Source organism: Exophiala aquamarina (assembly GCF_000709125.1).
Source record: "Exophiala aquamarina CBS 119918 chromosome Unknown aczIA-supercont1.5, whole genome shotgun sequence".
NCBI lineage: Eukaryota > Fungi > Ascomycota > Eurotiomycetes > Chaetothyriales > Herpotrichiellaceae > Exophiala > Exophiala aquamarina.
This window is the reverse complement of record NW_013550583.1, coordinates 540,727-564,526: the sequence shown is the minus strand read 5'-3', so window position 1 is coordinate 564,526 and position 23,800 is coordinate 540,727. Positions and strand designations below refer to the sequence as shown.

Below are 23,800 nucleotides of genomic sequence, written 5' to 3'. Positions count from 1 at the left end.
TACAAAAGCTTGGTAATCAAGCCTGCTGCTGTCACTCTTACACGCCAACCCGCTGATTTCGCCCAACAAGGCCTGTAGGCCATTGATGTGATGCGTGACAAGTGCCTGAACGTTCTCACACCGACTAAGCCTCGAATGAAAGCCTGAGGAATCATTGAAATCCAGTGTTGCTTTTGGGGAGCTTGATAAAGCCCATTGCGCACAAAGCACCACGAGACCAATTTTGGATACCATTCTGTTAACGTTGCGCAAGACTGAGCTCTGGGTCCAACCCTGCGAGCAGGACTAACTTCTTCTAGCTTCACGATATCGCCAGCAAAACGCAAAATAGAAGCCAATCCTGCTACCTCCATCACAGCGAATGCCAAACACAACAGACTACAAATCCACCACTGTAGGAGTTTCCGGCCAATGTAAGCCGATCACGCACAAATGCAGCCCTCGAAGGGAAGACAATATTTCTGTTCGCACAGTATTCAATTGTTCAGAGGCCTTTCATGGAATCAACGGGCAGCCGCCTGTTGTACCGTTGAATCAATCATTCACCATCTTGGATCCAGATACACCTCCGCTGATTCAACTGCAACTTCAGCAGCCCCAGCTGGGCCATACGATTTGGAACATCACCGGACGGACCGTGTCCGACGGACGACGAGCTGCTCACGAAACTCCACCTAGGCGTAGTAGGGCGGATCAACCTGCTCTCGACACAAGCTGGCCCCGACCTAAGCCAAGACCCAGGCCTTTTCACTGAACTCCAAACAGCCATGGACTTCGTGTTCGAATGCGGTTTCGAAGCCCGGGACGTCGAGTACCTGTGGGCGCGCGGCGCTGTGCGCAGCTACACACTGACACCAGCCCAACAGCAGCCTGCTGATGCTGTATTTCGGCACGATGCAGTACTACCAACAGGCCCCTCAAGACGACGCGCCTGACGACATCAGCACAATGGCAGTCCAGGGCAACAGCACAGCGATGGGAGACACGTGCTCGCGGCTATCCAGCACGCGCATCCTCACCGTCATTGGCTCATACTCAGGTCCTCGCCCGAATCTGGCCGAGCAGGAGCGCAAGACCGTCCTCGTCGCTCGCGTCCAGATCGGCAGCCTCGCCTTCGTCTTATCCTGTGGTGCGGCCTACGTCGTCCTCATCTGCGCCGTCGCCATCTCCGCGCTCCGGTGCCTCCACCACGACCCGGACCCGCGCCTGCACGGCTACGTCGACAACCTGTCCTTGGAGAAACTGCTCAACACCCAAATCGCCGCCACCTCACCCCCAAGGTCGAGACATCCCCCCGAGAGTCCCAGGACAGTAGCGACAGTGGCAATACAACCAGCAATCCTCGGCTTCGGGCTCACAGCGCCTCACCAAAGATCAACGACCACCCTCCCCGCCCCCCCAGCCGCCTCCTGGCTTCATCTAGCCAGCTCCAGCTCCAGCTCGCCGTCCACGCAAAGTCAAGTCTTGCGCGTTGCCTTTCCTCTCCCTTCGTCTCCAGTAATCCAGACTGCACCTCCCACCCCACCCGCCATTTCTTTTTTGGTGCCGCGGTCCCCCCCCGGGGGATTTTCTCCCTGCCACTCGAAGCCTTGCTCTCCCTCTCCCAGCGGGATCCAGTCCAGAGTGCATGTACCGTATCAACGAATCTGTCTTCAAATCATGATTCATTGTCTTGTTCCCCTTTGAAATTTAAAAAAAAAGAACAATTATAAAATATATCAATCGGAATAAGTGTGCTGTTTATGTCTACCTCGATCTAGACATGTGGCACTGGTCTTCCTCCAAGAAGAACGTCCCGTTTTTGAAATGGCCCTCCATGTATCCTCTTGTCTTTCAAGATACATCATCGTGGAGTGGACATATCACCCTATATTACCCACCTGGGCAGTTGGGTGCCACACGTGCCTAAGGTACGGAGGTGACACATACGTAAATACTTCGTACGTAGATCATGAAAAGCGTGCTTTGTTCGGGTCTGTTTCTCATTTCCAACGCAAATGCACTTTGTTATTATATTGGCCTAACTTGTCTCAACAATGTGTAACCGATGTTGACCTACTATTTCCTGGAAATCATCTCAGTCGTGGCTGGCATCACGGACGTTTCGTTTCGTTTCGTTTCGTTCCATGTCATTCCTCGAGATGCAATTCTCTTCCAATCATCAACTATGTCTTGACGCTATCTCACGCCAAAAAGGAAACCAAAAGGCCCAAGGTTGGAGCCTTCGTGGACATAAACGTCAAATCCATCCCGGACAACATTGCTCTATATATTCAGACCTTCCAAGGCTTCCAAGAAACCCGCTATGGCACCAGCGCCGAGTAAGCCCTTGGTAGCCCCTTCCCGCAGATTGTGCTTGGCGGATTTCTCCTTGGGATGATGGCGGGAGTGTCCATGGTGTTCGTCACCGCCACCACTACCACTACCACTACCACGGGTGTGTTCACGTCCTCCTAAACTGTTGGAGTTGTATTGCTGTGAGAGCCGCGATGGAGAGCGGGGTTTGCCGTCTTGCGACACTGGCCGTGGGGGCATTCCCATCCGGGCCGGAGGTGCAAGTGGTGCGTACCGAGCCTGAGGACTTCCGGCTGGAGGGGGGTTGTGGGGTGTCATTGGTCCTTGGGTCTGCGGTTGAACTTGGAGCTGGGAGGAGTAATGCCGCGGGTAAACTAGGGTGTTGGCTTGCTGCTGGACGTGCGCGTAGGGGTTGGGTGCATTCGCGGTATGGACTGGTGGGAGGGGTGAGGAAATGCTATGATGCATCAGATTTTGATCTGGCGTCGCCCATGGTCTGTGTCCTGGTGGGAGGTATGCTGGGGACGAAAGTCTGGAGGCGGTTGATTGCGAAGACGAGATGACAGAAGGTGCGCGGACGGTGTTGCTAGTCGAATTGTTTGTGATCCAAGGCGGAGCTTGGGTCGGCGCTGTATACGTATGAGCCAGAGGGGCACCATCTGGAGACAGGATTTTACGTTCGGTGGTCGGGCCCCCACTGCTTCGACGCCGCGGCTTGGGTTGCACGATCTCGCGCTCAGAGTCTGATGAATCGGTGTCAGAGCCAGAGTTGATGACATGGCGTTTGGATGCCCGTTTCTTCGAACCAGTGCTGCCTGGAGAATCTTCCAGGTCGCTGCTGGCGGCGCTGACACTGGGTTGATAATTGCTGTATTGCTTCCGTCTCCGGATGGCCTCATGTCGAGCGGATGCTGAATTTGGTTTTCTCCAGTCCATGGTGGTCCCTTCAATGTAGTAGCCGCGAGGGCTCTCTTCCCGCTCTTGGTATTTCTCATGGAAAGGCCGATCCTCGTCTTCCTCGGTGAGATTTTGCACTGAAGGAATGTAGCGTGAAGATGGATCGCGTGTATGTCTGCGTTCGCGGACCTCCCTCCAGTTCGTCCACCTTTCAAGAAGAGGGTCGATGGCTCGGTCTGAGACCTGAATCATGTCTCGCGGGGACTGTTTTATCTGATGCAATGTTTGGTCCAATTCGCCGAGCGAATAAACAGGGAGTTGGACTAGTGCGGTGGAGGGAGTGTATTCCGGAGGTGGTCCTTCAATAGTCAATTGCGAGCTGCTGGTGGTAACCAAAGACATGTTGTCTTCTTGCGCAAAGTTACTGATGGTGGCTTGTGCTTGTTTGTCCTCCTCTTCCTCCTGGCTCGAAGCTTCGTACAGGCGGTCCATCTGACTCATCTGCCAATAACGGACAATAACGCCATTCTGAGCTTCAGCACGCTCTTGTCTGATGGCCTCGGTTTTGACAGCGACTTCGTCAGGCGGATCACTGGGCCAATAGTTAGTAAGGTACTAACAATCAAGTTGGGGGTGCATTACTTCCGCGAGGTGGACGCCATTAATTTGCCCAACTGCAATATCTGCAGCAAAAGAGACAGGCTTAATTTCAAACTCTCGAGTTGATTTAACAAGTATGTGACCCGATGTCTCTTGAAGCACCATTTGAACCGCTGTTCGATGGAGGGAGAAAACGCGCCATTTGTAGGCTTGGTGCGCACGCGATCTAGCATGTCATTAATCTCATCAAAGACCCTCGTACTCTCGTCGGCGATGGATTTGGCAGTGGTCAGGGCATCGTGGGAGTGAACCGAGTTTGGGGACTGGAGAACATTGCCGGCTTGTTTAAGCATGGTGGCAAATAGAGTAACACTTTTAGAGATGCTGTGAATTTCGAGTCCGTCACTTGCGACTTCACAACTGACGGCATTGAGGATGAGAGACAGCCTGAAGCCAGCAGCAGCAACTCCGATGATGGAGGCAACAATATCTATTGGAGCGATGTCAGCAGGCTGAGGATGGAATGGGAGGAGCAAGGCGCCGTACCAATGTCCGCCATGGTGAGGGAGTATGGACGTCAGGGCAAAAAAGAGAGCAGTGCTAGTCAAAGACAACGAATGAAGGAAAGAACAGAAAGATCTATTAGCGTGAGGGAAGTTGAATGGAATCCATGACTGCACGGAGATGGAGTGACGATACGACGATGAAGCAACAGCAACAGTAGGAGAAGAGGTGGTAAGTATGTAATACTAGTTAGTAGGGGCCTGCAGTCGCAGCACGGGCAGCGAGGAAATAGGGAGATGGTGGTGCTGTCACCTGGGAGCAAGACGAGGCTCAACGTAACTTGGGAAGGCGGGGCTGCGGGCGCAGTTTTCAAAGATTGGGAAGGCACGATGCTTGTCGTTGACTGACCGGTTGGGTCGCTTGCTTCAGTTCTGCGATCGATGGTTCACCCGCAGTCCCAGCAGGGCCACTGGGAGCAGTTTTGCAGGGCTGATGTGTGGGGAGAGATGACCATTGGATGGCATGGCCACGAGCAACCAGGATGAGTCTTTCCAGATGGAGCGAGTTCGGCGGAAAAGGCGCCCGTGGCAGGCAATGGGCTTTCTCAGCTCAAGTTGCAGGGCGATGGGCAATGGGCGATGGGCGATGAGACAGACAGTAGTAAGGTGATATACTAGCAGGAGGCGAATGCCGAGTGTTGTTATATACGAGTAGATGTTCTTACGGAGTGCTATGCCATCCAAAAGCCCTTGCCCGCTTTCAGGTCGTTCGACGGGGGACATGGATCCTTCCGGATTCTGTGCTCCATCAGACCTAATTAAAACCCGCGTCGAGGTGGAAATTCAGGAAGCTTGGCTTCTGACTCCATACAGTAGTCCAGTACTTGTCGTGTTCAGAAGGACGTACGGAGTGTGGTCGTCTGGGACGGAGGAGGATGCAAGGTGCAGATGTTATTGTTTGATTGTGCTGATGCCAGTGGCTATTAGCCGGGGCCGGGAATACATTCCACCTCGAGGCTGTTTCAGCCAAACATTCAGCCACTTAGTAGGCCTACAGAGAACTCCGTACTCGGTACCCCGAACACTGCACCATAGGCGCACCACAGGCACTGTCGAGCCCCTGGGACTCTGGGCGTGAATGGGTGTCAGCCCGGGGCCCAGTGGTGGATACGGGCCTAGGGGGCGTCGCTGGTGCCCAGCATTTTCTGTCCTCTAGGCTTGTCTAGGCATGGTCTCCTCCATCGCTAAGCAATCGACCACCTAAACTCTGGGAGGTCTTTCCATGGGAATCTTAGCGAGACAAAGAAACCAGAATCTCGCTCCACCAACGGGACTGCTTGATTGCTGGTGCCTTTTGTATCTGGATCGAGGGGAAACACCAGATCTCCTGCCATTGTACAAGTTGAGTTTTGACACTTGTTGACACGAATAGTGCCTCGTACCGTGCGGCCTGTCAATCACAACCAACCTGAGAAGTGCTCTGTACTCCGTCCTCTCAACTCTAATACCACTTTTCATCCAGCCTTTTGCTCGCCTCCCTCACGAGTCACAACTGGCAAGACGCTTTCAGTGCCCACCAACGGCCACCCGCAACTCAGGAACAAAGAATCCACAATCCACGACCCACGGTGCACGAACCCACAACCGGTGCGCCAAGCAAGAAGCAGCTCCAGCTCTCTCCCACGTCTCCCACGTCACCCACGTCTCCCAGTCCGCGCTGTCTTCTCCAGTCCTGGCCCTGGCCCTGGCCCTGGCCCTGGTCCTTCAGTCTGGCCCTGGACGTTTGCCTTTACGAGGACTCTCGACTCTGAGTTTGACTTTTGACCCGGACCTTTCCTCGCACCTGCACCGGCTCCTGCGCCTGCGCCCTCGCCCTCCTCCACCATAACCACAACATCCTCCGCTCCTCGTTTTCTAACCGACTGCGTCTTCATTCATCGGTGTTGGCGGACATCCGTTGAGATCTTGGTTGATTCTAAAAGGAAAGAACGCTCACCATCAACACCTTTCCATCCTCCCGTCAACTATGATCGCCGACCCCCGAACCGACCTTTACCGTGACCTGGTTCAAATTTGAGATGCGAACGCCCAACACAACATGCGGATATCAATCCGAGAACAGCTCGGTCTGCTGGTCCTTTTCTGCGCTTTAACCTCACTTGCCGTTCTGGCCATCTCTGTGGTACGTCCCAACTTCTTCCCACAAACACACCTGGCCTGCCTCATCGCTCAATAGTGGTTTCAAAACTATGCCTTCATCACCGACATAAGACTGTCAAGCCTGGCATTAACCGCCTCGCTCAAAGCTGCTCAGTTGTCCAGCACCCTACTTTTATATCAAACACAAGTCCGCTTGGTCAGCACGCGTCTTTTGGTCCAAAGCGCTCTAGAGAGGTACTACGCAGGTATGTCTACTCGATCCTTCGAACATGCTCATAAAAGTACTGATCCTACACCATCAAGGCAACACAACCACGCAAAACTGGTCACGCTCGCAGTCGGACCTCGAAGGTGCTTTGGCCGGTGGTTCACTCCTGGTTCAAGCCGCCATCTTCCCCAATGTCAACGGCAATGCAACTGCGGTAGATGGTTTGCTGAACGTCACAGCCGTCGACCTGCTTGGAACCATCAAACTCCCGTACGCCAGTCCTAATGGCAGTGATGTCTATCTAGGCGACCCAGGCTTCGGCTATCCGCCCACACTCTTTCCGAACTTGACTTACGACGCTATTACCCCCGGTACCAATGCTTCCACCGTCTCCTATGAAGGCCATGTCCTCGACCAAAACAATCCTCTTTTCCTCGGCCCTTTGATCGTCAATGATGATTTGTTCCTCCTCTCCGTCACCGTCGCTCTGATCAATAACACTTCTGCATCCGATGTTCTGGGCTGGCTGACTGTGGTTGTTAATGCGTCTATGATCTTAGTAGTGCAAAACTCCGCCGAGGGCTTGGGCAATTCTGGTGAAACTCTCCTCATCGGCCCAGCAAGGGCAAATAATCTTTATCCCGTCGACATCCGTAATTCCACAAAGGCAGAGGCGGGCGATCAGATCGTCCAATTTGTCGTGCCTCCACACAATAACTCCACCCTCCAGGGCCGCCATGAGACCAGAAGCTCCCCAGAGACCGCTTCAACCCCCTTCAATGCCTCTGCCTATCCGGCTGTCGTCGCCGCATGGACCAAAGATAACAAGGCCATCAATAATGCCGGCGCTTATATCACCACCACCAATGAAGAGGGCAACAAGGTATCGGTTGGCTATGCCACCGTCTCTTCCCGAGCGGTTGACTGGGTTTTGGTTGTGGAGCAAGCCCGTTCTGAAGTCGTCGCTCCCATCCAACACTTGCGAGACGTTGTCCTCATATGTGTTTTTTCAGTCACTGGAGCTTTGCTCTTGATCATGTTCCCTATGGCTCATTATTCCATCACTCCCATTCGCCAATTGGCTGCCGCCACCGCCAGGACCGTCGAGCCTTATCAACCTGATGACAACAGCGAGTACTCGAGTTCGACAAACGCTGCAGCCATCACGGAAGACCCCAGTAGTCAACCTCAAGATGAGAAGCCAAAGAAGCGGGGGTTCCTAGCCAGCCTGCGTGGGTTCACTCACCGGACGCCGTTAAGTCGCACGCCAACTCCACGCCAGCACCGAAGGAGGACTTTCAGGATCCCCAGAAAGGTTCCTGAACGCAGTCATTGGATCACGGATGAATTGACCGAACTCACCCGAACATTTAACGAAATGTCGGACGAATTAGCCATGCATTATGAACGCTTAGAAGAGAGGGTTAAACAGCGCACTGCTGAGCTGGAGAGGAGCAAAAAAGCTGCCGAAGTCGCAAATGAGAGCAAAACACTTTTCATCGCCAATATTTCGCATGAATTAAAAACTCCCCTCAATGGGATCCTCGGATTGACCACTGTGTGTATGACCGAAGACGATCCTAGCAAAATACGGTCTACCCTCAGTACCATCTACAAGTCCGGTGATCTTCTCCTGCACCTGCTCACCGACCTCCTCACTTTTAGCAAGAATGAGGTCGGACAACAACTATCGATCGATGAGACCGAGTTTCGATTGAGCGATTTGAGTACGCAATTAATCCCCACGTTCGAAAAGCAGGCTAAAGAAGGACGCATCGACCTCAAAGTTTTGTTCCTTGGAACCAATGATGCCTTTGGGGATGGGTCGGATCTCTCTGCAGATAAGCTATACGGCCCAGAAGGCACTGGTCGAGTCCGAGACATGTGTTTATGGGGGGATAAAAACCGTATCCTTCAAGTTCTGATGAACTTTGTGAGCAACAGTCTGAAGTTCACACCTGCACAGGGGTCTGTGACCGTCCGTGTCCGTTGCACTGGCATTATGGAGTCTTTCCCGAGCCGAGCAGGCAGCGCACGCAAGTCTTCCCTCAATTCAAGGGCATCAAAGTCTTCAAGCAACAAGAGAGTGCGCATGTCGGATAGTTCGCTAGCACCTCACGACGCTGTCGACAACGAAAAATCTCAGGAGAGATCCCATGTAAGACCGCACGACAGATCCCAGGATAGATCACACCTCCACGCCGCCTCAAATGCGAATGAAGATTCAAAGCTTAGCATTAACGTTGCGGGTGGCACTACCCATATTTCCAAAATTGCTGAGCGGCAGCGGTCCATGTCACCACCACCTCTCAACACGAAAGATCTTGGTTTTGAATTCGAGGTCGAAGACACAGGTCCTGGCATTCCTCCAGAACAACAAAAGATGATCTTCGAGCCTTTCGTTCAAGGAGATCTCGGCCTGAGCAAAAAATACGGCGGTACTGGACTTGGACTAAGTATCTGTGCTCAACTAGCAGCCCTCATGGGCGGTGACATATCTCTTGACAGCACCGTGGGAGTGGGGAGCAAGTTCACCATGCGGCTACCGCTTCGCTATGTCTCGGAACGCAGTGCCTCCCTCGCTTCCTCAACACGCAATTCACATTCTAAAGCAAGCAGCTTAGTTGGCCAAACACTTCATGACCCCTCCGAGCATCCACAGCACAATCATGCCGGGTCGACCACTTCACTTACATCAACAAGGGACGATGTAAATGGAACACCCAAACTCGCGGACGTGCCACGAATAGTTGGGTTCACTCAGCCATATGTAGCCAAAGAGCCAAAGATGTCATCCGGAGCCAAACTGGATCAGATGAAAAAGGTGGAAAGTGAAGCAGCCCAAAGAGGCAGGAAAGTCCGAGTGCTCGTAGCAGAAGACAACAAAGTCAATCAGGAGGTAGTTCTCCGAATGTTGCGTCTCGAAGACGTTTATGGTGAGTGATGGCCGCTCCGCCATCATTTGCAATAGCCACTAACTGGTTTAGATGTCACGATTGCCAAAGACGGGCAAGAGGCGTTCGATAAAGTACGTGAGTCCATGTCAAGCGGTGAACGCTTTGATTTGGTATTCATGGATGTTCAAATGCCCAACCTGGATGGGATTCAGTCCACCAAGCTCATTCGCGGGATGGGCTTCTCCGCGCCAATTGTGGCGCTTACTGCCTTTGCAGAGAAATCCAATGAAGATGAATGTATGGCCTCCGGAATGGATTACTTCCTGGCCAAACCGATCAAAAGACCGGCACTTAAGCAGGTGCTGAAAAAGTACTGTGCTACCATCCCCGAGGAGGAATATGAGGGTAGCTCGAGCGCTGTCCCCAGACTCGACGGTCATGCGCCGTCAGAAGAAATGAATGGGCACACGACCTCTCGAGCGTCTTCTGGTGTGGCTCAACCAGACGCACAAAAGGACTCACGTGTTGAGGTGATTGACTCTAACGATGTCTCACCATTATCTTAATTAGCGTGGACTTGGTCTACCTTGTTGGAGAGGAGACGAGTTGGGCATGTTTCTGCAGCTGAGGCGAATCTATTTCACCCGGGGGTCAGATTCCCTTTTAGAGTACAGGAAAAAGCATTGAAGGACTTGGCTAGCAAATGGACCTGGTCGGCACCATCATCGGCAAACCAGAATCACGACGAGATCTACATCTGGACGGCATTCTTAATAGCACAGCGACGGCGCACATGGAGTCAATCAAAACTCTCACCAAGACATGGTGGTGAGGGAGAACACGATAACGGAATTTAAAATCGGTGGCAGGGGCGCCAAATATTGGGGAAAGATTTATCAACGAAGTAGAGAAGTCTTTTAGGTCTCGCTGAATGACATTGTAATATCCGTCCTACGAGATCTAGTCAGGATGTGGAATGGATATCCTTTACCTCTGAAAACACTGCTGGCATAGAGTGATATATGCTGGTGCGTACTGTAGATCGATCTGTCAATCGGCCGCTAATGCAGGCACCCATATCGATCGGATCTTGGATGACATCACCACTGGAGATCTAAGCGCCCAAAGCACCAGAGGTATTACTCAAGCACAGAAAGGTGTTGTTTCCACTCTCCACGCGCGAAAGCTGGCATTCCGCCTCCACTTACTAGTAGAAACGTCTTTGATACTTCCTTGTATATTGGTTCACACGTCAAATTGTGCAGCGAGAACCCCGATCGGTGTCTCGTCTCCTCGCCTGTTCACCATGGCATCCAGCAAAAGAAAAGCCAGTGTCGGCGCTCAAATCTTAGAGACGAAAAAAACGCGTGGAGCTCCACCGAGCATGGGCCAGTACAAGGATTCTATCAATGAAATCCAATATGGCATTGTACTCCGGAAGTTCTATCCCCCAGAAATGACCGATGACAGGGCCAGGGAATACAACAGTGGTAACCTCGAGCGACCGATTGAAAGTCTCCAAACGGCCATTGCAGAGACTCGGCCGCGACGCGATGCAGTCGCAGCAGGAGGCTCGGTGGTGCATTGGTTCAAGTGCGACACCCGGCTGACTGACAACCATGCTCTTCACCTGGCCAGCAAAAAGTCAAAGGCCGAAGGCATTCCACTAATTTGTGCGTACCTCATATCCCCCCAAGACTTCGAGGCTCATTTGACCGCCTCGGTGCGTGTCGATTTCATCCTTCGCAATCTTGCAATCTTACGTCAGGATCTGGACAAGCTCAATGTCCCGTTGTACGTGGAGACTATAGAGAAACGGCGAAATATACCTTCAAGATTAATAGAGTTGTGTACTGAGTGGGATGCGAAGCACGTATTCTGCAACGCGGAGTACGAGGTGGACGAACTCAGGAGAGAAGCATCTTTGACCGTCAAGAGTCTGGAGCAAGGCATCTCATTTACCGTGGTTCACGACACGTGTGTTGTGGAACCTGGTAAGTTGACTAGCGGTTCGGGAGGACAGCTCTCAGTGTATAGCCCCTGGCATCGAAAATGGTGTGCGTACCTCAACCAGCATCCACATGAGCTAGATCCATTTCCTACGCCTGAAGCAAACCCACCTTCAGTCCGGAAGCAATTTGCTCAATTGTTTCGCAGTGAGATCCCCGACGCGCCAGAATCGAAACGCCTTTCAAAGGAGGAAAAGGTCAAATTTCAAAACATGTGGCCTGCTGGGGAACACGAAGCCCTTGATAGGTTGCAGAAATTCCTTCTGGAGCGAGCCACGCAGTACCACAACACGAGAAATATCCCGTCTGGCAATGGCACCTCAGTGTTGAGCCCGCACCTTGCAGCTGGAACCCTTGCGGCTCGTACGATTGTCAGGGCCGCGCGTGAAGCTGCGCCGCAGAACAAGATAACAGACGACCGAAAACAAGGGCATTCAATGTGGATAGGAGAGGTTGCGTGGCGAGACTTCTACATGCATGTCTTGTGCCACTGGCCTTATATCTGGTAAGGGGTTCCATCATCTGACACCTGCCAGGAACAGGCTAATTCTAGAGTTTGCAGCATGAACAAGCCATTCAAACCAGAGTACAGCAACATCCGATGGGAATACGATCTAGATCAATTCCAGAAATGGGCCAGCGGCATGACAGGCTTTCCAATTGTGGATGCAGCGATGCGTCAAGCAGCAAATACAGGATATATGCACAACCGTTCTCGGATGATTGTGGCATCGTTCCTGGCCAAAGACCTACTGATTGATTGGCGCATGGGAGAGAAATGGTTTATGGAGCACCTGATAGACGGCTCATTCGCGTCGAACAATGGTGGATGGGGATTCTCTGCCAGCTGTGGTGTTGACCCACAGCCATATTTCCGCATCTTCAATCCTTTGCTGCAGAGCGAGAAATTCGACCCGCGAGGAGAGTATATCCGAAAATGGATACCAGAACTGCGAGACATCAAAGACAACAAGAGCATCCACGACCCGTACGGAAGAGGGGCTGGAGAGGTCGCCGAGAAGAACGGATATCCCAAACCCATGGTCAACCACAAGGAAGCCAGGGAACGAGCTCTGGAGAGATACAAGTCTGGAATTGGAAGAAGTACAACATGAACTGCCGAGAACTGTCCAACAACAGACGCATTTGGAAGATGCTGACGAGTCCAACAAGGGTGTTAGATAAGGCGAGGGCACACAGCAGTGACAGCACCTGGTGGCCAGAGCAAGTTTGTTGCCGCTGCCGTAGCTTGAAACACAGATATCTTGTCGGCTGGGACTAGGGCGCTCGGATCAACTTTAATCGAACTAAGCATTGAGGAGAGGCTTCGCCACGTAAGAGCCTCGCGTTGCTTGTCCACGGCCAAAGCGAAGCCTCCAGCGAGTCAGCGAGTCAGCGACCCCTTCTCTGCCCTAAGATGGCCCCTGGGCCCTAAGTGAAAGCCTACACCGGCCCATTGACCTTATTCGGCTTCCAGCGGAGCGGCACCGCTGACCAAGTACCCACGGAGCCTGGCTACACCACCCGCTACGGGTCTGACCGCCAATGAGACAGGCTCTTGAACGGATGCAACATGTCATGTCGCTGGCATCTTGCATGTCCAGGCTCACCAGGGAGGCACGCGACCTGTTCAGCATGCGGAGTATGAGGTACTCTGTAGCCATGCAATTGCGTGGCTCACTGCCCGCGTGCCGTCCAGCATCGGACGTTGACTGCCCTGTCGCAGGTTTATTCGGTTGGTGTTTGCTTGAATGCATGCAAATTTGACTCAGGCGTGCGGTGGTGAATGGTGATTTCCCCGGTTACGGAGTTCGGAGGCCGCGTAGTTCTTTCGTGTCCATTTAACTGAAGCCCACACCGATGATAAAAGGGAGAAATACACAATGCGACAAGTACCCTCGACACCGCGCCAGGATACAAGAGAGCAGTGGAGGATAGAAAGTGGTCCATCTCGAATTTTCTCTCTGTACGACCTGTGAGTTAGATTCAGTCTCAAAACTCCTAAACACGGTACCAAATACTCTGTACCTTTTCACTTTCGGATTTCTAAGGCTCGAGGAACCTTAAAACAGTCGCCTAACCTAACACCTGCCGAGACACCTTATAGGCGGTCCAGTAGGAGTGGCGTCACGCCTTCTTGGCCCCTGAGAAGAGGGAAGTGGGAACTTAGACAGTGATCAACATCAATCGTCGCCTCTGGCTTTCACCAGGCCTCGTCAGCCTACCTGGCCCAGCTTCTGGCCTTGTTTATGCGCGGGTTAGCTGTGATTATCGATTACACTGCCTTAAAGGCATCGTCCTGGCTGTGCTACTGCTGCTGGATGCTGGGGCAACAAGTAGGAGAACCTCATCTGCCCTCCGTTACACGAAACGAAATCTCCACCCGCTCCCCAGTTTCATTATCGGCAACGCAAGATTGGATCTTGCTTCTTAGAAACGAAGCACACGACCACCTCCTCTATTTTCCCTTTTACACCCATCGCGACCAATCTGGGAGGGAGAAGTCTATATCTCGACACCATTGCAGCCTCGCCGGACCTGGTAAAATAGTACCTGATCGAGTAACCTGCTTAACGCTAATACCTCGACTCATACCAATGCGGGAACGGCTCGTCGGTGGCCATGATACAGACCAGTACGACAGGTCTGTGTATCGCAGCTCTACTCCTTCTTGTCCTCCCAATATGTCAACACAACGTCCTAGTCCAAGCTGACGCCGATTTCCTCGATGTACGGACCAACCTGGCAAAGGATCACAGTGGAAAAGGTGGCGATCCCCAAGACAAATACTTCCATGAATCAACCTTCCATCCTCATTACGATGGCCGGTTCGCGGCAAAAGAGATCGGCAAGGAGCAAAGATTACCACACCTCACTGCATTGATGCAGACATTTCTTGCAACCATGGCCGACATCGGCGCAGAGACCTGGATCATGCACGGGACACTGCTGGGCTGGTGGTGGAATCAGAAGATTCTACCGTGGGACTCGGACATTGATGTACAGGTCTCAGAGAGCACGATCTCTTTCCTCGCAAAATACTATAACATGACTGAATACCATTTCCGGATCCCGGGGGTCAAGGAAGGTCGCACGTACTTGCTGGAGGTCAACCCCCATTATCGAATCCGCAGCATCGAGGACAAGTTGAATGTAATTGATGCTAGGTGGATCGACACTGAAACCGGCCTCTTCATTGACATATCCACCGTCAGGATCGACTACGGGGCAAGAGCGGCGGGCGTGCAAGGCGCGATGATGTCCAAGGACAAACACACTTATAAGGTAGGTGTTCTTTTGACTCCAGCTGATGACTGAGGATCAAACCTTTTTAACTCTGTTCATAGGAACAAGACATTTTCCCGCTACGGGACAGCTTCTTCGAGGGTATTCATGTCAAGATCCCCTTTGAATATGCGACCCTTTTAGAAGAGGAGTATGGAAAGGAGTCGTTGACTCGGACCAAATTCGAGCAGTAAGCGGTGTTCTTTTGCGTTGCCGATCCAAATACTTTTTGGCACGTCCCACAGTGTACTAACTTTTGGATTCAACAGCCACGAGTTCAATCACACCACTAAAATCTGGGAACCGCAACCCGAGGGTGACGCTCCTGAACCTCGCCAACGACAAAGACCTTGGAGGCCTCGGCCCCCAAGCCAGGCCCAAACCTAGTCCTAGGGGCTATGTTCTTTGTATATATGTATAGCGCAAAAAAGGGGAGTCCTTTGGGGGTTTGTCGTTTACTTTGCTGCATTTAGCGACCCAGCGTTGGAAATGAAATATATATACATGAGCACATTCATAGCTGTTTGGGACCCCAGACCTGACTAAATGATAAGCAAGAGTGAACTGAGATGGGCGACGCTATCGAGATGGTCAGTTCTCAGCCAGTACACAGTACACGGTACAAAGCATCTCGTGCTACTTACTGTACATTGCTATACCACGCGGACGAAGCAGGGGGTCTATCCTTCAAATCCACCCAAAGCCCTTCTCACGTGCCAACCTGATTACCAGTTCATGCGAGACAGTTACAGTTACACCGCACGAGCGGTGCAGCTCACGAGTCACCACAGGGCACACCCTCCTGGGCGCCCCTCGAAAGGAATACACGGCCTTCGGCCGGCTAATCGGCAAAGGCAATCGACGTGCATCTCAGCTAAGCCCAAATCTCATACGCCTTTATCCAAATTGCCCCTCTCGTCTCTCGCCTCGCTGTGTCCCTCCCCCCAGTACTCCGCATGACTGGGCGGAATGATGCGCATGATCCCACCATCGGTGCCACCAACGGTACGAGGTACCTAGCTTAAAGGATGCGTCCCACACTGCAAACCGTAAGTACCTTGATCATTTACGATTGTAGTGAATTAAGGTAGGCGGGCGGTGGAGCCCGACCGGCCAGACTGCGCCTTTCGATGGCTGGCCCAAGTTGAACGTCGACTTTCTTGTCGAACCTGAGCTATCTCCTCGTCGCACCGCCCGCTGTTGTTCTTACTTTACTGGCGACGCTGTGCTCTGCGTTATCCCAGAACGAACAATTCCAACAGCAGCTCACCCTGGCCGTCAGCCCATCCATGGCTCCACTGTGCCAAAGGTCTCCCTCACGTCATGGTCAAAGAAACCAAGCGGGCACTCCAGTTGCCCAAACAGCAGCTACTCATTCTCGCAATATGTCGATTCGCTGAACCCGTGGCTATGACTTCGGTCTACCCTTATATCGTGAGTCACGAACATCCGGAAACAGCCGTCAGGCATTCTCTAAATCTTTAACCCCGCTGACTTGGGGGGGGAACCCATCCACAGCCTGAAATGATCCAGTCATTCAACGTATCCGACGACAAAGTCGCCAAATGGGCAGGACTCATGTCCGCCACGTTTTCCCTCTCACAATGTCTCACGGGCATCGCCTGGGGAAGGGCATCAGACAAATTTGGACGCAAGCCTATTATCTTGACCGCTCTGACCTGCACCATGCTTTTTAGCGTTGGATTCGGATTCTCACAAAGCCTGGTCTGGGCCTTCGTGTGGCGGTCACTGCAAGGACTCTCGAATGGAAATGTCGGCATCATCAGAACCGCTGTGGCAGAGCTCGTTCCTCAGAAAGAACTGCAGCCTCGGGCCTTCAGTATCATGCCCTTGGTCTGGAACATCGGTAGTGTTTTTGGCCCTTCGCTCGGCGGATCGCTCGTCCGCCCTGTCGAGCGCTATCCCGGGTTGTTCAGGAAGTCGAAATTTTTCACCGAGTACCCCTTCGCGCTACCGAATCTCCTCATCAGCGTGCTCTTCCTGATTGGCATCTTCGCGGGAATCTTGTTCCTGCGTGAGACCCTCGAAGAGAAGCAGGCCCGCCGAGACTATGGCCTCCTGCTGGGGAAACTCCTAACTTCGAGTTGTTCACGACGCAGGAAACGAGCTCGCGGCTGGTCTGACGCGGCGGATGAGAGCCAGCCCTTCCTTGACGGCACAACAAGCGAACTGTCCAGCCCGGTCGCGAATCGCGCTCCTCCCCTCCCAAAGAAAAACCCCGGCTGGGCCGAAGTGTTCTCGCGACAATCCAACATCAATCTCGTCGTCTACACCTTCCTGGCCATGCATTCGGTCGCCTACGACCAGCTCCTCCCGATCTTCATGCACTACCCGGTGCAGTCCCGCCGCGACCCCCAAGTTCATCTCCCCTTCAACTTCGCCGGCGGCTTCGGCATCAAGTCCAACCAGATCGGATTTCTGTTCACCATCTACGGCATCTTCGGCATGCTGGTGCAGTTCTTCATCTTCCCGCCCTTTGCACGAAAATACGGCGTCTTGAACTGCCTCAAAGCCTGCACGCTGGCGTTCCCCTTGATCTACGTCGCGACCCCCTTCACCGCCCTGCTAGGGACGGACTCCAGCCGCCAGGGCGTCATGATGCTCCTCATGCTGGCCAAAGGCTTCTGCGGCATCTTCGCCTTCCCCTGCTCCACCATCCTGCTCACCAACAGCGCCGCCACGCTGAGCGTGCTGGGGACCTTGAACGGCGTCGCTACGAGTATTTCCGCGATCGGGAGGGCCGCGGGCCCTGCTTTGGCAGGCGCTACTTTTACCGCTGGTGTGAATGTCGGGTATGTAGTTATCTCCTGGTGGACTTTGGCTGTCGTTGCCGTGATCGGAGCCGTGCCTGTCTTTGCTCTCGTAGAGATGGAAGGATTTGCGGGTGCATCGAATGACGACGAGAGCGACGACGAGGATGAGGACGACGACGACGACGACGACGACATAGAAGATCGCGATGCTTCTGACGCCGAACGAGAGGTCCGCTTCCTTACTACAATGACCGGCGACCCCGACTCCCGGCGAACCGCAAAGACAACATCCTCCATTATTACCAGCCCCGCCGTGCGTGACACATACGCCCGCAAATCGGCATCCTCCTCGATCTCCTCGCCATCCTCTGCCGCCGTGATGATCGAAGACGTCTTCGAAGCAGACAGCGACGACCGCGACGACAACCTCCTCTCCGGCTCCGCCTCGCTGACTCCGACCACATCACGGGGCTCGCAGCCTCGTGCGCGCCGCCGCAGCTCCCACAGGGAACTGCGCCGCATCGCCAGCCCGATTGGTCTTGGGCCTGGTGTTGTTCCTCCGGGATCGCGCAGGTATAGTAGCGACCTCGGCGCGACGAGGAGCGGGTTGGGCGTTGGGGGCACGAGTTTTAATTGAGGTTTGCGTTTGATAGAGCTGCTTATCACAAGCATTAGAGAAACCAGTCAGATCTAACATCGCATTTGCACGGCATACAGAGTATGGATAGGAGCACGCAACACCATTTTGGATATGCGTCTACCAGGGCGCCGGTGAAGTATATACACATATATACCAATATAGTGAAATGTGTAATGGCATTCTCGACAACTAAATGCATTTTTCGCATCCCATGCGGCGGGCCCAGCAATTCCTTTTTATTGCTCTCTCTCTTCTTCTTCTTCTTCTTCTCTCTCACTCCATTCATTCTCTTTGAACCCCTCGCCGTCTCCTCGCCTCCGTTCCAAGGCCGGCAGGCGAGAATGGCACACACGCATCACAGCCTCGCCCTCGTCTCAGCCAACACCTCATCAACCCCATCCCTCACCTCCCTCACAATATCCCTTGCATCGTCCGTCCTATTCACCAGCCCGACACTAGCACCAGCCCAAACGTTTGCGCGGCCGTTCTCACCATCTCCACCGAACCCCTTGTCTCTTGCCTTCGCCGCCTCATCGTGCCGTCTCCGGACCTCGTCAACACCCGTGCCACCTACGAAATCCGTATAGCTCTGTGTCACCAGACTCCGCCCGTCATAGGCCTCGGGCCAGATATTCGGGCCGCGCACGTTGTCGAACAGCTTGCTGCGCACCGTGTTGTTTGCGCCGTCGCGCGCCGCGAGCACGCTCTCCCGATACGCCGGGTGCGGGACCATCGTCTCGTGCGCAGCGAGGAACCGTGTCCCCAGCACCACCCCAGATGCGCCGAGTGCGAATGCCGCAGCCGCGCCCCGCGCGTCCGCGATCCCGCCGGCGGCGAGGATGGGCATGCTCCCCAGGCTGTGGGAACGGAGCAGGTCGAGCGTTTCTGGGACGAGGGCCACGATGCTCGCGCCGCGCTCGAAGCCGTGGCCCCCGGCGTCAGAGCCTTGGAGGACGAGTGCGTCGGGCTGCGCCTTTGGGTCGGATGTCGAGGGGTCGGCGCCTTGCGTCCCCGCCTGTGCCACGCGCAGCGCCGCGCTCGCGCTGCCCACCTGGATCCACACGCTGGTATCTGGCAGCGCGGCGCGCAGCTGCCTCGTCCAGACGGCGTAGTCGTCGAGCTCCTTGGCCGCGAACAGCCAGACCACCGCGGGCTGGTATTTCGCCAGCACGGGGAGGGCATGCTCGAGCTGGAGGATGAACGGCAGGAGGCCGACGCCGATGGGGAGCGTGGAAGGCCGGGCGCTGTCATCATTGCTCTTGCTGAGAATCTCTTTGGCGAGTTTCAGTTCGCGCTCCAGCTCGCCCATGTCCATCACCGCGCCGATCTGGCCCAGTCCGCCGGCCTGTGTGACCGCTGCAGCCAGCGCGCCGCCTGCGAACCCGCCCATGGGCGCGTTCACCACTAAAGGGGCCAGGGTCCATGGGAGTTGTTCCTTCAGGGTGCGTGCCATGGTGGTGGGTCGAGAAGTGTGCGCTGTGTCTGGATGCAGTGTGGTTGATCGTTGTGAGAGATTGATAGGAGTATATATGAACGGCGGTTAGATGTACTTCCTAACCTTGTGCTTTTGTATTCCAGGTCCCTTCCTGGGGAGCGGAACTTTCTGGTAGCGTGTTTACTTCCTCTGGGTTTGACTATGACTCCGCTGAAAGAGACGGGTTCCTTCCACACAGAGATATGGTGGTGCTGGTGCTAAGCAAGCTTGCGGACCAAAGCCCGCTCGCAATATTTTTAAAATGTTCTTTTTTTTCGAAGGGTTGTAGGACCGACCTTGCATCTCTTATTTCTATTAGTAAGTTTGTCTTTCCCGAGGCACCAGCTCCCAGGTGTCTGCTGGTAATGGGTAATATGTTACTATATAGTCAGCGAGAGCACCGCGGAGAAAGCACGAACAGAACATTCGATATCGCAACTATGTAACAATTAGCAGTGTATTGGCTATGGAGGGTTCTTTGTAAGAGGACACCCCCCCTCTCCGTCCCCCCTTCTTCCCCGTTGCTCTAGAGTCTAGCATTGTGTCATCGCTCATCAGCCCAGCAAAAGGACACGAATGATTTCTCGAGCACGCGGAAGTGACTCTGTGCTTACTTGGTCGAACCGCCTCCCTATCCCGTATATCCCGTGGGCGTCCTTAGCACCTACAGTACCCGGTCAACCTCGAGCCCCGCAAAAGCCTGTGCAGTGGCTTGGTTGGTTGGGAGTGGTAAAGGGGTGAGCACCCGGGTGGACAGGTTGATATCCAATTAGCTGGTGCTGACTAGATAGTACATTTGATGCAAGGAGCACCAGAACGGATCAGACGCAAATCTGGCCCACTTGCCTGCCAGTAATTATGCCAGCGAGAGAATCGGGAAACCGCTCTTCTTGGGTCCCTTTTAGACGCCTGGACCGTGGCGGCTGAGGTCGCTTGGGCAGAGACAATACGGGGTGCGGGTTTAACTAACGGCTAGTTAGTTAGTTGACTGCTTTAAGTGGCAAGCATGCCGGGGGCCTCAGGCGTCCGGATGTCTCCGCGTCCTTTTCCCGACCGACCGATGGCTGTCGTTAGGTAGATGAATCCAGTGCTCAGTGACGCGGGCTTCTGTGCATGTCGTGCCTACACAGTACCTGACCGGCTAGGCAGTATGGTCGACTATTCGGTTTGACTTGAGGAATAGATGGTTCTTAGCGTCAGAGTTTGAAGACTTACGTATGGTTATGTCCCCATCTCGCATTGGTAAGAAACTCGGAAATGGCCACGACTCTTTCAAGATTGTGCTCGGATATATGTTTAGCTCTATTGACCCGATATTATATGCTACAGCACTACCAATGCCTTGTACACGGATGATGGTCCAATTACTGGAAAGATATACACCTTGAATGAGGGGCTTTCTATCGCAAAAGCTTTGCTGCAGTGTTCAAGCTGCTCTCGATGATGTACCCCCATTTCTTAGCATTGGTGATATTCTTATCCTCAAAGCTTTCCACCAAACCAGGGTATGTTGCGCCAGCATAGCCGGTCCACCGCCCAGGGGCAAAGACGATATGTTTGAACCAGGGTCGATTGTCTAAACCTCCTGGGAACAGAAATTTGCGTTCCAGGAGCTTGTACTTTTCGTTCGCTTTACGAACCTCGTAGTACAGTTTGACTTTTTTCCACCACTTCCACCATGGTATTTTTTCGCCGACTCGTTCACTCAACTCGGCAGTGTACGCATCAAAGTTGGCCGCAGCTTTCTGGAACGTTGCCGTCGCTTTGTCGAGATAATGGAAGCTGAAACGAGAATTGACGGCGAAATCTGATGCTTTCTCTTTCACACTCTCGAGGTACACTTTGAGCCCCTTTGCGTAGTCCTCTGCGCTCAGCGCGAGCACAGGGGTTTCTGATAGACGCGCAGCAAGCAGAGCCCATATCTTTGTAATGGCGACGTGGTAATGCCACTTTGCATCTCCATACTTATCCATCCAGTGGAAGCTATCATAATTTGAGTGGTAGTGGTAGACAGCATCCTTTGGACCAGCTCCAAACCCAAGATCGAGGGAAGGAATTCCGGCAAAATCTTGGAATGCTGTAAAATCGCTGCCGGACCCCATAGTACGGATTCGACCATCCCAAACATCCCCAACTGTCTGCCCTTTGGTTGTTTGATTTGGTGAAGGTACTGACCCTGTCACATTGTAGATGAGCTTGTTGAGCAATGGCGAGGCGGCAGCAGAGAAGACTTTGCCTCTCGTTCCAACGTCGACATTGAGATATGCTACCGCGCTCCCGGAAAGCCAAGGTACGAATTCTTCCACCCACTCCGTAGACCCGACTAAGCCATATTCTTCGCCATCCCAGCTGGCGAAAACAATGGTACGATATGGCTTCCAACCTGCCTTGAGGGCTTCTCCAAAAGATCGAATCACTTCATTCAAAGCAGCAGAGCCAGAATTTGGATCACCCGCGCCTCCTGCGATCCATGCGTCACGATGGTTTCCGAGAACAATGACTTCATCGGAGATTGTTCCATTGATTATTCCGATGACATTCCAAAGGGGCGTCGTCACATACTCCTGCTCGTTGACCAGATTGAGGGTCAATGAATCTGGAGAAGGGCCAATGCTGTATTGCACTCCCTTATAATCAAGCCCTCCACCTTGCCAAGAATTCCCCAAAGAAGATGCATTGGGTCCGTGACCGTTTAATGCTTTAAGAATGGGAAGGGCATCAGAATATGATATTGGAATAGAGGGGATCTTTGGGGTGGAGAAATGAGGATCGGTACGAGGTACGCCAGGCTTGGAAGGATAGCCCGGAGTGGTAGGGTCCCCAGGAAGAATACCTGCGGACACACCTGTTAGTTCGTGTCAGTAAGACATAATGGGTACATCCATACTGAGAAATTGCGTACTGCCTCTTTGTACACTACTTGGATTTCTGGCCGGGCCCTCGGGATATGGCTTGTACCCATTCTTTTCCGTGATCTCACCATCCTCTTGAGGATCCGAATAGATAACAACACCTACCATCCCCAGTTCTTGAGCGCGTTTGACCTTGAGACCACGGAAGATACCACCATACTTGGACAGGGCGATCTTCCCCTTCAAAGTCACGTTTGCAGCAACCAGATCCTCAAAGTCCTGGAAGGTGCCAAAATTGACAAAGACATAAGGGGCGGTGACATTGCCGCTAGCCGAGTAGCCATGGAAAGTAGGGATACGGTCGTCCAGGGAAGTTGTCGGGTCTTCCTCAATGGTGTCTTCCTCTAGCTTAGCTTCATATTTGACCTTGTGTCCATCCAAAAGAGCCAGTCGATGGGACAGTGGATAATTAATGTAGACGTCGTAAGCCACTAGTTCGGACTTGACTCCAAACTCTTCCCAACGCTCCCGCGTCCACAGTGCCTGGCTTAGATTTTTCCCGGCGAGGTGAGGGCCCGCAGTGTAGTATTCACTCCACGAACGTATTTTACGCTCATCTGGGGTGTTTAAAAGGATATCTTGGAGCTCGGAGAAAGTGAGGCCAGAGCTTTCTGGCCATGACTTAGGGAACGGCTGTGACCAGGGCAGATAGGAGGACAGGCTATCATTCCCCCGTGGGAGGATTGCAATGGGCACAAGGAAGAGTATGGCAATCGCAACAAGAGTGCTCCCGAGCGCGATCGTGCAGAATCGTTTAATGGTGGAATGTGAATATCGGCCTCTGCGGCGGCTTATGGTAACAGTTGATATCAGGGGCGTACGCTCGTCCATTGTGGGAGCATGTCTCTTGGACAGACTATCCTTAACATCACAGTACGACGTCCAGAAGATATGTGCCAGACATGTAGGAGGAGAGTCAGGTCAACCGCACTCGATGATTACAGATTCCGACGGGAGCCTGAGATTTGACGCAATTGCGGGCAGCTGCAGCGGACAACCCCGATCGCCGGAGGGTGTCCCAAAGAGGCACCTTTGCCGAATGCTTAATTTATTTCTTATTTTGCTTGGCGCATCCTCGCCTTTCCTTTCTTCGCCACGGAGTACTCAGTATCTGATGAATGTGCGCGAGAACTTATAGTTGTTGAG

At 53.2% G+C, this 23,800-nt stretch overlaps 8 protein-coding genes across 8 annotated transcripts; 5 read left to right on the top strand and 3 right to left on the bottom strand.

The window, feature by feature from the left end:
• Window positions 1-337: 337 nt before the first annotated feature.
• Window positions 338-1,185, top strand: A1O9_06864 (uncharacterized protein). The gene has a single exon (XM_013403811.1). The coding sequence runs from the start codon at window positions 362-364 to the stop codon at window positions 752-754; it is 393 nt and encodes a 130-aa protein (XP_013259265.1). The 5' UTR covers window positions 338-361; the 3' UTR covers window positions 755-1,185.
• Window positions 1,186-2,265: 1,080 nt separating this feature from the next.
• Window positions 2,266-4,351, bottom strand: A1O9_06863 (uncharacterized protein; the record flags this gene model as incomplete). Its single annotated transcript, XM_013403810.1, has 3 exons — window positions 2,266-3,784; window positions 3,835-4,282; window positions 4,339-4,351. The coding sequence occupies 3 exons, from the start codon at window positions 4,349-4,351 to the stop codon at window positions 2,266-2,268; spliced, it is 1,980 nt and encodes a 659-aa protein (XP_013259264.1).
• Window positions 4,352-6,393: 2,042 nt separating this feature from the next.
• Window positions 6,394-10,126, top strand: A1O9_06862 (uncharacterized protein; the record flags this gene model as incomplete). Its single annotated transcript, XM_013403809.1, has 5 exons — window positions 6,394-6,477; window positions 6,532-6,700; window positions 6,759-8,757; window positions 8,839-9,599; window positions 9,651-10,126. 5 exons carry the CDS (start codon window positions 6,394-6,396, stop codon window positions 10,124-10,126), a joined length of 3,489 nt encoding a protein of 1,162 aa, XP_013259263.1.
• Window positions 10,127-10,866: 740 nt separating this feature from the next.
• On the top strand, window positions 10,867-12,684 carry A1O9_06861 (deoxyribodipyrimidine photo-lyase; the record flags this gene model as incomplete). The annotated part of the gene is made up of 2 exons (XM_013403808.1): window positions 10,867-12,074; window positions 12,132-12,684. 2 exons carry the CDS (start codon window positions 10,867-10,869, stop codon window positions 12,682-12,684), a joined length of 1,761 nt encoding a protein of 586 aa, XP_013259262.1.
• A 1,507-nt stretch (window positions 12,685-14,191) lies between these two features.
• On the top strand, window positions 14,192-15,048 carry A1O9_06860 (uncharacterized protein; the record flags this gene model as incomplete). The annotated part of the gene is made up of 2 exons (XM_013403807.1): window positions 14,192-14,854; window positions 14,917-15,048. 2 exons carry the CDS (start codon window positions 14,192-14,194, stop codon window positions 15,046-15,048), a joined length of 795 nt encoding a protein of 264 aa, XP_013259261.1.
• A 1,129-nt stretch (window positions 15,049-16,177) lies between these two features.
• A1O9_06859 (uncharacterized protein) lies at window positions 16,178-18,265 on the top strand (the record flags this gene model as incomplete). The annotated part of the gene is made up of 3 exons (XM_013403806.1): window positions 16,178-16,288; window positions 16,373-17,945; window positions 18,033-18,265. 3 exons carry the CDS (start codon window positions 16,178-16,180, stop codon window positions 18,263-18,265), a joined length of 1,917 nt encoding a protein of 638 aa, XP_013259260.1.
• A 358-nt stretch (window positions 18,266-18,623) lies between these two features.
• Window positions 18,624-19,721, bottom strand: A1O9_06858 (uncharacterized protein; the record flags this gene model as incomplete). Its single annotated transcript, XM_013403805.1, has 1 exon — window positions 18,624-19,721. One exon carries the CDS (start codon window positions 19,719-19,721, stop codon window positions 18,624-18,626), a length of 1,098 nt encoding a protein of 365 aa, XP_013259259.1.
• Window positions 19,722-21,142: 1,421 nt separating this feature from the next.
• A1O9_06857 (glutamate carboxypeptidase II) lies at window positions 21,143-23,485 on the bottom strand (the record flags this gene model as incomplete). Its single annotated transcript, XM_013403804.1, has 2 exons — window positions 21,143-22,575; window positions 22,630-23,485. The coding sequence occupies 2 exons, from the start codon at window positions 23,483-23,485 to the stop codon at window positions 21,143-21,145; spliced, it is 2,289 nt and encodes a 762-aa protein (XP_013259258.1).
• Window positions 23,486-23,800: the final 315 nt, after the last annotated feature.

What these genes read in the sequence shown, in the direction of transcription:
- A1O9_06864 (XM_013403811.1), top strand. Translation starts at nt 362, where the DNA reads ATGCCAAACACAACAGACTACAAATCCACCACTGTAGGAGTTTCCGGC.